A 14,212-nucleotide genomic window follows, 5' to 3' on the forward strand; every position below is an offset into this window, starting at 1 on the left:
GCCCTTAGCATTTTATTTATAACTTTGCATTGGCTACCCTCGGTAGCAGGACCAGGTGTGCATGACAATGTCACCAGAGAGCCAGAGAGTGTTACAGTTAGCATGAGTGAGAGAGAGAGAGATAGTGAGAGAGATGTGAAGAATGTGAGAAGGGGAGGGCGCTAGGCAAATCAGCTGTTTCGAAGGTTTTGGGGGTAAGTTGACGCCGTAATTTGTCCCTCAAGACTCTTTAACCTTTTTCCGGTTTTTAAAATTATATTGTTGTGTTAAATAAAGCAGTGTATTGTATAACAAAAAACATTTGTATCGCTTATTATTCATTTGGTACGATTCGTATACTAGTAGCATAGGAGCAAAAATTGTAATCAAAATATAATAATTATTAAATATAATATAGCTAAGAAATGTGTATCGCTTAATACGATACGTTTGACTGATAAAAGTATACATTTATATAAATGAACTCAGAAAGGACAAGAATTCGAATTTAAGCACCTTTTTGTTCTAAATTCCTATCAATATCTAATTAAAAATTAAGAATAGAAATGTTTACGTAATACATAGCCAATTTCCTGTGCTGTTACACGATTTAAAAATAAGACCAAGCCACATGTTTTGTGATAAGAAACCAGTTAGGAAATTGTTAAAGTATTTCGCTATTGATATGAGCATGAGCATCAGTGTTGCCAATTTTCCTTGAGCAGAAAAAGCTTTTTTAGTGGCAAGATACTAAAAAAAGCCAAAAAAAAAAAAAAAAAAAAAAAATCGGAAAAAATCTGATTTTTTTTGCTTTCATTTGATTGATATTTAAATATATTTTTAAGAACTTAGAATCATAACATCATTTCTTCAACCACCGCAAGCCGTATCTGTGAAGTTTTAATATTATATATGTTTTACCTGACGCTTGAAATTGAGTTAAGCATCACAGTATTGATCTGACGAAAAATTTAACCCACTTGCGCATTGCAAAAGGGGCCAAGTTCCTAAATTTTTTATTTCCTATCGAACCCTTAGAAACACGCCTCTCAACCCAAAACTTTGTAGCGTAGTTTCCTACTGAATTGGGTGAATGTTCTTATATTGGTGTTGAATACTTTCAATGTTCTCCAAAAATATATATGCATAAAAATGAATCAACATTTTGCACTATTTGAAAATTTGTCGGCAACCTTTAACACATAAATTCTTGTACTACACGCTATAAAAAGAGTTGCATACATTTTTTAATTGCTTTATAAGGTCTGTTAAAAAATCTTTTGGTTTCATTTACATAGAATGTTTAGTTACTTCCATAATTTTACCGCTTGGTTCGTCTATTGAAATTTGAATTACTGAACTATTTGGTTTTAATTCAACTACAATGAAGAAAACTTCATTCTACATACGAATGCAAAATATGAAAATTCGCTCAATAAATAAAAAAAAAGCGAAAATAAAGCAAATTATTCTTTTAAAAATCCAGAATTCCCGCTGCCCGCAATCAGCTTTTCAAAAAAGCCAGATTTGACGGAGAAAAGTCTGATTTGGCAACACTGATGAGCATTTCAAAGAGTTGATACAGGGGCTAGTCAAGTTCAGAACCTGCGTGCTATAGCGAGCAGCTTTTCTTTGCGGGTGCTAAATGATCAAAATATCAATGGGGCGAATGAATGATGAAATTTTGCAATAAGTTAAGGCGTTTAATCCGACGTTACTTATCAAGTACTTAGTTGTCAGTTAATTGTATAACTTAGGAAATTGTAAATTTACACAGCTTGTGTGCCATAGCAAAATATTTGAGCTAATTCATTAATTATTAGGTTATCAATATTCAGCTCATTTTATAAAGCACTGGCTTTGCTTATTATACGATGTCTCTATTTGCTAAACTATTTTACACATGCAGCATGAATCATATATAGACATTCAAATTATTTCGCTGCGATGACAAGCTAGTTGTTACACTCATTCACGAAATTGAAGTGAGTATATTGGTTTTGTGTCAGTCTTGCATTTTTGTCAGTCTTGCATTCTTCCGTATGAGCCAAAGCATTTAGCCGCAATTAAAGCTACAGTTTTAGAGCTAGAAACCCGACTAAATTACTGTTGAAGTCCTATATTCACTTGCAAATAATATATTTATATACCAACTAAGGGCGTAAAAAATCGTATAGTATATCTGGTAGCGTTTGGACAGTGAATAAGTATTTTATAGTCGGTTACAGTCGACGGCAACGGTCGTACTTGTTTCATATTGTTTATTTTATCAGGTATATGCATAGCTCTATATATATATGAATCGATGTATATGTATCTGCATTATTCTCTTTGAATGGTACGCGAACTAGGTGAAATCAAAAGTCACGCTGCATGCAAAGTAGATTGCGTGTGAATTGATTTAAAATAACTAAAATAAACACAAATTCTTTATTTGTTTTCTCTTTAATGTTTAGTCAATAAATCAAAATTTAAAAAATGTACACATTTTTTTTCGAATAGTAGAAAATTTGCTTAAAATTATTGTTCAGCAGTTGTAATAAAACATTTCATTTTAGTAATTTAATTTAAGAGCAAAACTTTGCTTAAAAAATAATAATAATTTAAATTATTTACTTTAAATATTTGTTAAAAGGCAATTACATTTTTCAGTTTTATTTTAATTGCATTTAAAACTATTTTATAAAACTATATTTAACTTATAACTAATATAGCACTGTTTTTTTTTCATCTATTTGTACAAATTTGTATATAAATAATATATATATGCATGTGGTATTTATATATAATATGTATATTTAATTTTACGTATTTCTCATGTCAATTTCTAGCCTAAATGCTTGGGTCCTACACTAAATATCGGCTTACAAAATTATATAGTTATAATTATTTTTTTTTAATTTTCTGTTTGTTTAATTTTTAAAAATTTCTTTTATATAGCATATTCTAGTTGATTTGTTTTGGTTACACATGGGTTCAGACTGTGTTACATTTGATGCATGCTTTATGACGATTCATGTCTTATGGGCCAGCTCACGCACATACACATACATACATATATCACTCGATTATCTCAATTATCACAAGATTCTTAGAGTACAAACTGCGAACGTCTCACGTCGCACAAATTTCTATAGGAATGAGCAGCATAATATGAGCACCAGCACCGTTATGGGAAATAGTGCATAGATTTCGCTACGCGGATGACAAGTTGAGATGAGATTTGTAATATCATCTTCCTCATGCTCGATGCCATCCCGTGTGGGCACCTCGACGACGACAATTTCGTCGGATAGGAAACCAATGTTGAAACTGCAATCGGTGCTGTTCAAGCAGCCACGCGATTCACTTAGATTCGAGTATTGAAATGTTGGCTTATAGATATCGAAAATGGCGTGTATATCGTTGCGCACCAGATCGTTGTCACTGTAAAATATATAATAATAGTAACCATCCTCGGTGATATTATGCTTGACCGTATCGTGTTTGCCCTTTTCGAGAAAGTGCGCATTCATGCACGCCGGCTTCGGGGGAAAGCCCTCGGCCAGCAAGATGGCACCATTGAAGCATTCAAAGAGTCCAGTCTCAAAGCTCGATATGGAATTGGATTCATCAGTCTCCGTAAAGTTGACCGCATTGCCGCCGTGACTGTATTTCCGGTCATAGACATTTTCACGCTTCTGTCGCTCCTTGCGCTTGTAAAGCTGCTCATAGAGCTGCCGTTTGTCCCGCTCATGGGATGCCTGACGTCTCGTGTGATGGCCTGCCGCATTGCTGCTCTCATTGTGAACAGTCGGATCAAGTGATTCCATCGACTTGGGCATCGGGTGAGCCGTGCCCTTCTTGAGTTTCTTTTGCTGTCGCTTTGCGGGCGTTGGCACCGGCGTCGGCTTTAGGCTGGCGTTTGCTGGCGGATGATCGTCGCTTAGATCTTCGCCTCCGTGATTCTCATGCTCGAGTAGTCCATCAACTTGGAGCTTCTCCTCGGTGATTTCCACCACATCCTCGAAGAATACTTTGACCTGCTCGTGGCCCTGGGCATAGTTGGCGCCAAGTTTGTTCTTGTTGTGATCGGTGAGGCCGCAGAGTTTCAGCTCTCGCTTGCCCTTGATCACCAGCAAACGCGATCCATTGTAGCGCGAACAGAACTTGAGGGAAACGCGTGCACCCTTCAGCAAAAAGAAACCCCAATATTCCAGGGTATCGTCCGGCAGTGTCATTGACTTCTTTAGCCTGATGTGCTTGCGATTCGTGGATATTTCGGGTTTGTTGCGCAGCTGAAAGGCATTGAAATGGCTATTCATGCGCAGCGTGTGCTTCGAACAGAATATCGAGGAAATGCCATCCCTTATCTCAATGATGTCCGATTCGGCAACCGGATAGATGACATCTGCGAAGATCGTCTTGCGCATATAGAGTGGCATTATGATCAGTATTGCCGGCAGTATTACAATCATAATGCAAAACACGAGCACACGCTTGACGCCGTGCATCTTGCGGGTCTCTGAAATGAAATCAAATAGATAAAAGATAAGTTTTCAGATAAGCAGACAGTTGCGAGAACTATGACAAGTTTCAGATGTTTGCTTAAATAAAGCAATTTTATGGTTTGTATAAAAGTTTGCATAAAGCTTTATAAGCTGCAAAAGTTTTTCATCCGAAACTGTATAAGTATACTAATAAAATAAGTCTATTCTATACTAAATATTGCTGACTAGCGACACATTATTTTTAATTTTAATTTATTTTTATTTTATTAACCTATTAAAATATATGATAAATCAGTCCAAAAATAAATTATTTAAAGCTATATTATTATGCATGTGTCCAGTTCAACATAACTTAATATTTATAATATTATTATTTTTTTTTTAATTTAATGATATATTTTACTTAATGGGAAACAACGCATTATATAATTTTTTATATAATATATTTTCTGATTTCATCTTGAGTAATGTTTTAAATTTAAACTTAATAGTAATACATTTTTTATAAAATATTATACAAAGCACATAAATATATTATATAAGCTCATACTATATTTATATATATACTCATATACACATATATAATTATTTCATTTATATAATATTTATGTATATATTCATTATTTATAATTATGTACATATTTCTTATTATATTAAATTATGATTTATATACAAATTACTTGAAAATAATATTTCAAATTGATCAAATTTATTGGGATCGCATTTCACTGTATACTACCTTCAAAATGATATTCCGTAACTTGTTGCATTTCGATATTTTATATTTTGCCTCCTTTTTAAATATCTCTTAGCAATTTCAAAGTATTTTTCCTAAGTAGAGCGCATTGCTTGTTGCTTCTAGACTGGCCTTTTGATTACTGTCTTGATAATGTGATTATCAAATTTGACTGCGCTGCCTGAGACGGCAGGTTTCCATTACATTTATCGCACGAGGCGCTTTAGTAGTTGTATTCGTTTAACACGGCTCAGAGGCGCGCGTGTTTTGCCGGCAAATATGAAGTTGTGTGTGTGTGTGCGCGTCTGTCAACAAACCACAACAATTGCAAAATACTGTACAAATATATACATAATCTATTTACAAGAGCCATTCGGAACCACCGAATCATCGAACGTTAAGTGGCAGACTCTATTTGATTAGCGCATTGCTCCGCCAATAGATCAAATTTGTCAAATTAATTTAATAAAGTTTTGTTGTTTAATTTTGTCTCTATTATAACTATTGTTTTATTATTTTTTATAACAGGTGACAAATGCAAAGTTTAACTTCAAACCTATTGTAAATTTATGTGAGAGATGTAGGTGAGTCGTTAACTGTCAATAATCTTAAAAATTTAATTTATATAAATATTTTTATTAAATTTAATCATTATAATCATTGTTGAATTCTTTTTCATAATGACAATAAAATATTCTTTACAAATATTTGTTTCTGAGCAAATGTTTGCAACACGAATATATATATGTATTTTTTTTTTATTTTAATTTTTCTTTTTTTTTTTAAATTTGAATTGATAACTTTTATTTAAATATTATTTTCTCCTGCATACTTTAGGGCGATAACAGTTAATAAACTACCTCCAGCTTAAGCAAGCTATAAAGCTTTGGTTAAATCATAAAATACTTGTTAATCAGAAAAGTAAAAAAAAAAATACTTCAAGTCCCATATACATATTTCCCACACTTCACACAAATGACAATGACAATACGAAATAAATATCTTTATAGCTTTATCATTCTTATTGCTTATACAAAATTATACAAATAAAAACATATATGCATATAAATCTCTATAAAATGTGTTTTGTCTGATTATTATATTTGTAGCAGTAAAACTGTGTCATGAGATGTGAGCTAAGCTATGTATTTAATTTAATTAATCGTGAGTCTCAAGCTCACCATTACTCATCGATATCAGCTATTTTCCTATGTGGGCATTTTATATATTAATAACTTTTTTTTTTTTTTTTTTGTTTTTTTTTTGTTTGGGCTTTATCAATCGGTGTATTGCTGGTGTTTACTTGTCATAAAACATATACGTTATCAATTTCATTTCGAAATATATATGGGCTTGAGAGAATCGGAAAATATGGGAGCTTTTCATATCGCTCATCATCATCGTCACGTTTTCGTCGCATGTATTGTTTAGACGGCAAAACATTTGCGCTTATTTATTGGTGCTAATATAAGCTAGTATCAGGTGCTAGACGAGTGAATATTTGTATCTGAGAAACAGACAGATGGGATACAATAACAAGAAGACTTCAGCTGTTTAAATAGTAAAAGTTTTCATTGAGTTTAGGTGAATAGCTTGCTAGATCTGAATAGCTTATTATACTAGTATATTAATCAATGTTCTCTATAGATTAAAAGCTTCTTAATTCGAAATTGATTAGAACTCTTATAATAATATAGCCTTGCCTAATTGCCAATAAATTGGCTGCTATCAAATATAATAAACGACTTGACGGGGTGACAACTAGGTAATATTTAAAGCTTAGACTGCTGATAGACGTTTTGTCAGACGATCGATTATAAATATTTGATAATAATCGCCCAGGGCTGAGTTATAGTAATCTATATTTTAGTGAAGGCAATTTGATAAGAAGTAAAGATGTGTGTGTGTGAGAGAGAGAGAGAGAGAGAGAGAGAGAGAGAAGTACTACGCATGAATATAGCATATAATGTATGGCACGGATAAGACTTGGTAAACAATGAGAAGAAAGCTGAGTCCATACTCGGTCTTCTGTATCTTTTAGTGGGACATTGCCTAGGAACTGATGTAGTTGATTCGGTCTGCTAGTCTGTCTATATATAAGTTCAGTTAAAAGCTCCAGATATTTGCTAGTCGGATACTCCTGGTTAGAGTACTCTTAGTTGTTGCGGAGTGATTTCCGATAAAGACTAACATAAACTGGCATATATATACAAAGCGGTCTTATCTTCACTTTACTGTGTTTTTCTTTACACATTGAAAAAGCTGAATGATTTCATCGAACATTGCGTAATCACCTAAGGTAGCACTTGTAAATTGTCAACAGTGTTTTTTTTTAGCTACCTTTTCTGTCTTGCGCTTCATCCACTAACCCATCTAAGGTCATAGGTCGGGAATTTCTTTGGCAACTGAGCGAAAATTGTCGCGACTGCATATCCAAGTTGGTAAATATTTAATTTTTCCACTTGGTTAACGATTTGGTAATTTTTCGACAAGTTGTCATTGAAACGAATCGAGTAGGTTTCTTGTTGTTGGGTTTGTTGTTGAGGCAGGTTTATAGCCAGTATGCAAACATGTTATAAGCCTAAAACTTGTTTTGCAGAATACCATATACTAGAGTTAAGATCTTGTTGTTTATAGTTAATAGAATGTTATTAGTTATAGACGTCTGTATGCGTTTCAAGATATAGAAGATAATAAAAGTAATGCTTTAATACTAAAAGTTGTTTTCCAAAAAATTATTTTATACCTTATCTTGCTTTTAAAATACGTGAATAATTATTATATATTGACTTCATTTGATTCTTAAACACTAAATTATTAAAACACTTTAAATTAATTCTGACACTTTAAATAAGTATTTTTAAACTAACAACTAGATCTTAGGTAAACTCTAAATAGACTCGAACCTTAAAGTTTTCATAAATTAATTCTAGATACTCCAAATTATTTTTATCTTCCCATTTAATTATTATATTTTTTATTATTATTATTATATTTTTATATTTTGTTATAATTTTATTGCATTTCTTTGTTATCATGTAAAAATTCTGTCATAAACAGTTCTTAGTATCATAAGAGCTCTTAGTTGTCTTAGTACAGCCATATAATATACACTGCGCGTCATCAGGTTAGCGCCCCCCCTTACACTCATTTTCTTTTACGTTTTTCTCTTTGCCTATTGCACGCAACTTCTTGGTTTTTTTTTTATTTCATTATCATCATATGAGATGTCTCTCATACCAAAAAAAAGCGCGAGTGAAAACCCGTTATGTTTTATTTCTATTCTTTTCTATTTTCGCAAAAAATGTGTGCACTTATTTTGCGTCATCAGATTAGCGCCCCCAAATGCAATTGTAATTATCTTGCTTATTTTGGCATTTACACTCACCAAATTTTTTGTGAAGCTCAAAGTATTCAATATATTTATAGTATGGGTAAAGAAACAATTTTATCTTTGGTTGAAAATCAAAGATTGAGGCATACTTTGAATCTAGACTATGCAACCATAAAATTGCTGAAAAAACAGGAAAAAACAGAAAACTAAGTGGCAATTTTCTTACAAATAGGGAAAACTATGGAAAAAACTATATAAGCGGCAATAATCAAGCGATTTCAGAAGGAAATAGAAGAGCATTAGTTCGGGAAGCTTCGAATTCCCATGAATCGACCAATAAGATTAGGGATAAAATCGGTGTTAAGACGAGCTTATCAACGGTCCGAAGAGCAATAAGGAAAGTTAATTACCTAAAGAAACAGTATGTAAAAAAAAAGACACCAGTCGATATGCTGAGAAAAGAAATACGCATTAATTTTGGCCGGGCGAACATGACGTGGTCTATCCAATGGCAGCATGTTGTCTTTTCTGATGAGAAAAATTGAATTTGGAAAGAACTGATGGCTAAATTTATTATATCCATGACCTACGCATAGAAGAACATAATTTGGAACGGTTTCCAAGCCGTTGCGGCGGGGGGGTGGTGTGGCATTGATGTAGGGTGCAATATCTTACTACAGCGCTTGTAAGCTTCAATTTTTGACATCGCGCATGAACGCATAGGACTATAACACCGTGTTTAAAACTGCTGTTCCGCATTTCTATAACCTGTCTGAAAACCGGCATTAGATTTCCCAGCATGATAATGCTCCAAATCCAAATCCAAATCCCTGAAGTCCTGGATTCAGGGCCAAAAAATTGATCTCATGGAGTGGCCACCATACTCACTCGACCCTAATATCAGTGGAAACGTCTGGGGATGGTTGATCAGGAAAGTATATGAGTCCGGAAAGCATAATAGTGCAAAGGCAGAGTCAATCGAAGGTACTGAACACGCTTGGTCAACCATATCCTTGAATAATATTGAACAACTTTATAATTCCACTCCTAATCGAATTTTTGAAGTAATTTCAAACAAAAAACGGCACTACGCACTACTAATATTACTTAAAAATAATAATAGCTTAAAATACAGTGTTATTTTTGGTCATTAGCTTAAATAAATTGAATTTAGCGCAGGGGGCGCTAATCTGATGACCAAATTTTTGTTACATGTTTTTTGTACATTTTACAAAAAAAATTATTTAAAAATAATTCTTAATGTTACAGTAGCCATTCTTTTTGTATTTTAAAGAGAAATAAACGGAGTATAAAGTAAAAAAATTTTTAGATTTTATTTAGCTTTGAGGTTGAGTGTAAAGGGGGGCGCTAACCTGATGACGCGCAGTGTATATGTGTATAGTATAGGGTTCTCGTAAACTTGAACTACCTTGACTAATTCTTGCACATTTTGCGTTTCTAGTGCTCGTTCAGTGCTGTTAGCGTGTGCCTCGAATAAAATTTAAATATGTGCTTAAGTACGCGTACTTATTCATATGAATATGTACAGATACTATATACATAGATATGTAAATATGTATGTAGTTGTGCTCATGTCTAATTCTCATGTTTCTGTTATTTCTTCTTCCTCCTCTTCTTCGTGTTGTTAACTTACATGTTTATTTGTTTCTGTTATTTAGCTTATTTACGTTTTGGCTCGCGGACAACGTTGTCAACGTCTCGGCAGCGACGGCGACGGCGACAGCGACGTCGACAGCGCTGTCAGCGTCGACGTGACGTTGATATGTGCAAGCTTCTACTGCTTCTTCTTCCACTTCTTTGTCCTCTGTCTTGCATATATGCAGTTTGTTTTGTTTATTCTCCCTGGGTGTTTACATAGAACGAATGATGATAGCAAACGCAAAAGCAAAAGCAAAAAAACCAATTTCTTGGTTATCAGCACGTGCAGAGTTTTTGTTGTTCTCTTTATTATCAGTCGAGTATTGTTAATATTATTATTATTATTGTTCTTATTATGCTGCTATTTCTTCCCATTGCTGATGATATTTTGACACACTTTTGTTATCAACAACTGTGGTGTTTCTAATGTTTTTTTGTTTGCGGCACTCTCCCACACTCTCTTCTTTCCACTTTCTCGCACTCTCTCACTCTCTCTTTCTTAGCTTTTCTTTGGCGTCTACTTTTGTTGCTTTTGTTTATTTTTTGTCTTCGTTTATGGCACAAACTTCTTGTTATATTTTTAGCACTTGTCGAATTTGTTTTTATTATTTACTTCATATTAAAATTCGTTAGTTGTTATTTTAAAAAAAAATTATTTACGAAATATTCGCTAAGCGTCGCGCCGCACGTTCGTTTATTCGCGAGCTCTTTGACTGACGACTGACGACTGACGACTGACTATCTGGCAGTTGGAATGGAATATTTTTTGTTTCTTTCATCATCGCACAATATGAAAAACAATGGGATTTACCAAGCGTTGTGCTGAGCACGCTTGCGCTACATTGTCTCCCTCAACCTCTTTCACTCTCCCGCTCGCTCTCCTGCTCTCTGCGCTCGGAAAATTCAAAACTACTCTCAGAGAAAACGCATTTGTTTTGATGTGAAGTTGGCTGCGCTGCTTCAATTGGTTCGAAACTTAACTAAATTGTACCGTGTACATGAATCAAATCGGCATGAAAGGTATATTGATATTCATTTCAAAACATAAATTGAATAATAATTAAAGTGTCATAGTACTTGACAAGTAAATTGATTTTAATTGTTTATGGTGTAGAGATGTATACTTAGTAATTTATTTTGCATTTTTTTTTTCATTTCTTAACATTGATTAAAATATTTATAAAAATACTTATAAATAGTAAAATATTTAAATCTAAACGCAGCAGCTGCGTAAGACATTTTTATCTATTTGAGGGACAAGGAGATAACGCGTGAACTTTGCTTGTTTTTACTTAAGATTAATGCTTGTCATGAATATCATTTTTTCTGCTGCATAACAGAGATTGACTATGGAAATATATTTATGTGATTTTTATAATATACAGTGAACATATATATATTATTCTATATATTTTTTCTTAGTGTTAAAACTCAATTGCTAACTAAAGCAATTATACCTACATAAGTTTTGTTTAGAAATGGTAAATAACTTCAATTGTATTGCAATAAAAAAATATACAATTTTAAGAATTAAATATAATCGCGACTATCGCAAAAATTTATCACCAAGTGTCAGGAATCATAATATTCACATATAAACGACCTGGCATAGACTTGTAGTTTTTAGTGTTTGCTGTTTAATTTAATTTAATTTAGTTTGTAGTAAATTTTCATGGGGTTTTCTATTTCTTTGTTTTTTCCCCCAAATAATAACGTTATCGCATATCCATATGTCATGTATGTAAATAAATAACTTAGTAGAAAAGGACTATGTAGTAGCCTAAACTCTTAAAATATTGTAAAATACCATTATAACAAAGAGTGAAATAAATTGAAATTGAAATTGAAAAAAAAAAAAATAATCAAATAATCATAAACTTAAAAAAAAAAAAATCGAAAAGCTTATAATTATAATGCGATCAATCTAGTCTTTTAATAAACCTGTTTGAAATTATTCTGATTAGTAATATTTTCTAAATACATATTTACACTAATTAACACAAATTAATGATTTTATATGTATCATCAAGAATCCAAATATATTTCTAAATAATCATGAATCTGATTATACTTTTTTACTATTTCTAAGTATTCTTCGATGAGCCTGAGTCAATATATTGAATAGTTTTCTACTTCATTACAGAGATGGCAATATCTTTTTTCAGTCTTAATTTAAATCCATATTGTGGTTGTAGTTACAAATTTCGGTTTCAATCAAAAAGCCTTGACAACCTTTCAGTTCACACAAAGATATCTCTTGATATTACAAGCGCTAGTAAGTACACACATGTATTTTGAAAAATAGTCAGACTTATTTAAACCTCGGATTCAAGCACGGTTGACTTTTGATATTTTTGCAAACTTTTCAGAACACTTACTGTGTAAATCGGGCATCGAGTAGTAGAAATCCGTGTGATAATAATGCAATTGTCCCGCACTGATATTTGTGCTACGTTTCATAAAGGATTTGTTAGACATGTTGAACAAGAATTATAAATGTTGTAAGGCAAAATATTCAAATTAATCTGCAACGATCCGACTCGACTGAATTATCGCCGCAAACTAACTCGAAATTATTCTCTGGATGCGCAGAATGACTTTGCTACTCTGTCTGATTGCCCACTGTGGGCAATGACGTTCCAATAGGAGTGCGAAAAAAAAAAATACAACCCACAAAACAAAAATGGAAAACTGTAGACTGAAGACAACAACAAGCTGCGGCTGTCTGTTGCCCTGAGACAGTTGACAGATGTAGTGCGCTTTATCCGACCGCACTGTGTAGCTGATAGCTGACGAACTAGAGTAATTGTCATTTATGATTATAGTAAATGGCATAAAATACACACTCTGTAAAAGCAAACAGCACGCGAATAAACCTATTGATAAGAGGCTAAAGCTGATTAACCGACAGGCTGGGAGGCATGAGACATGCACGTGTCTAGCATGCCGCGCCCTTCTCAGCGACTATAGGGTGACTAGTTGAAGCCATTGGTTTAATTGGAAATTTAATATCAGTAAAAGTATCCACATAATCTAAGGGCTACTAAATTTTGCGCTTATGTAGATTTTACAAAAAAAATTCTATCAATATTATTGTGGAACAGAAATGTCAATTTTTAAACTTGATAGAGCAGTTTAATGCTTATAAAATTATCGAGACTATGAGTTGAAAAAAATCTGAGATTTACTTTGATTACTTAAAATACCCAGTAAGGTTAACAAGAATATATGTTATTGTTCAATGCATATATTGTCCATATTTTTACTTTGAATCATATATATAAAAGAGTATAGCAAATAATTACAATAAATGTATAAAATATATTTTTTTTTAATATAAAAGTTATAATGTTCGGCTCTGGGCTTAGGGTATCTCCTAGGGTATCTATCATTCTCTACTAAAGCATTTTTACATATTTATTTTCCATTCTCTAGCTTACCCTATTTAAAAGTTTCTTTTCTTTAATAAATCATTTAGTACTTGAATTATAATAATTTATAAGGCACTAATATTTACAATAATCTCCCACGTATCTTCTTGATGGAGTGGTATATCATCTTCTATTATGTATTTTTGTTTATCTTATCTCTTAAGCGAAATAAATGTAAGTAATATTATACAATTATGCTGAAATTGTTATCACTTTTAAATAGTCTTCTATAATATATTTCCCTGATGTGGACATCAGCAAAAATTAAATTTATTAATTTTTAAAGTAAAAATTTAATTTTGAAGTCAATATTATTTTTGCTTTAATTTTTTTTTTATGTGTATTTATGTGTATGTGTATTTATGCTCATGTTGCTTTTGTGAATGAGTTGATTTTGGACAATGTCCGAGCGTTCGTCTGTTAGTCCATCCTTCTGTCTGTTTAAGCGATTGATTTGTATTATATTTGTACTTTTATAATATACTCGAATTTTCTTTCAGCCTAAGAGTATGCAAAAATTAAAAATTATATATATACAAGAGTGCTTCGTATGGCTTAATAAAAGATAAAAAGATTTAAAAAA

General features: G+C 32.5%; 1 protein-coding gene and 1 long non-coding RNA gene across 4 annotated transcripts in view; one reads left to right on the forward strand and one right to left on the reverse strand.

Annotated features, from left to right (window-relative positions):
* The first annotated feature begins 200 nt into the window (after positions 1-200).
* Positions 201-14,212, forward strand: part of LOC149269878 (uncharacterized) — a 57,814-nt gene continuing 43,802 nt past the window's right edge. Inside the window, exons 1-2 of the long non-coding RNA XR_016269187.1 lie at positions 201-324; positions 5,734-5,789. This is a non-coding gene — a long non-coding RNA (uncharacterized LOC149269878). The remainder of the gene's footprint in view (positions 325-5,733; positions 5,790-14,212) is intronic.
* On the reverse strand, positions 2,922-12,973 carry LOC108611705 (uncharacterized). 3 transcript variants are annotated; one of them, XM_018004472.2, is made up of 2 exons: positions 12,577-12,973; positions 2,922-4,483 (listed from the first exon to the last, which is right to left on the reverse strand). In XM_018004472.2, the coding sequence occupies exons 1-2, from the start codon at positions 12,674-12,676 to the stop codon at positions 3,111-3,113; spliced, it is 1,473 nt and encodes a 490-aa protein (XP_017859961.1). In that variant the 5' UTR covers positions 12,677-12,973; the 3' UTR covers positions 2,922-3,110. The 3 variants fall into 3 exon arrangements, with proteins under 3 accessions (XP_017859961.1, XP_017859962.1, XP_089320639.1); XM_018004473.2 differs by lacking the exon at positions 12,577-12,973 and adding an exon at positions 10,194-11,043; XM_089464513.1 differs by lacking the exon at positions 12,577-12,973 and adding an exon at positions 5,209-5,805.

The sequence above is a fragment of the Drosophila arizonae genome, chromosome 3, assembly GCF_054131065.1.
Source record: "Drosophila arizonae isolate 15081-1271.41 chromosome 3, UAZ_ARI_1.0, whole genome shotgun sequence".
Taxonomy (NCBI): domain Eukaryota; kingdom Metazoa; phylum Arthropoda; class Insecta; order Diptera; family Drosophilidae; genus Drosophila; species Drosophila arizonae.

Bases quoted from the DNA above. Each gene is read 5' to 3' on its own strand.
- LOC108611705 (XM_018004472.2), bottom strand. From the start codon at position 12,676: ATGTCTAACAAATCCTTTATGAAACGTAGCACAAATATCAGTGCGGGA. The intron at 4,484-12,576 runs GTAAGTGTTCTG...ATTTCATTTCAG, and splicing joins CTCGATGCCCGATTTACACA to AGACCCGCAAGATGCACGGC.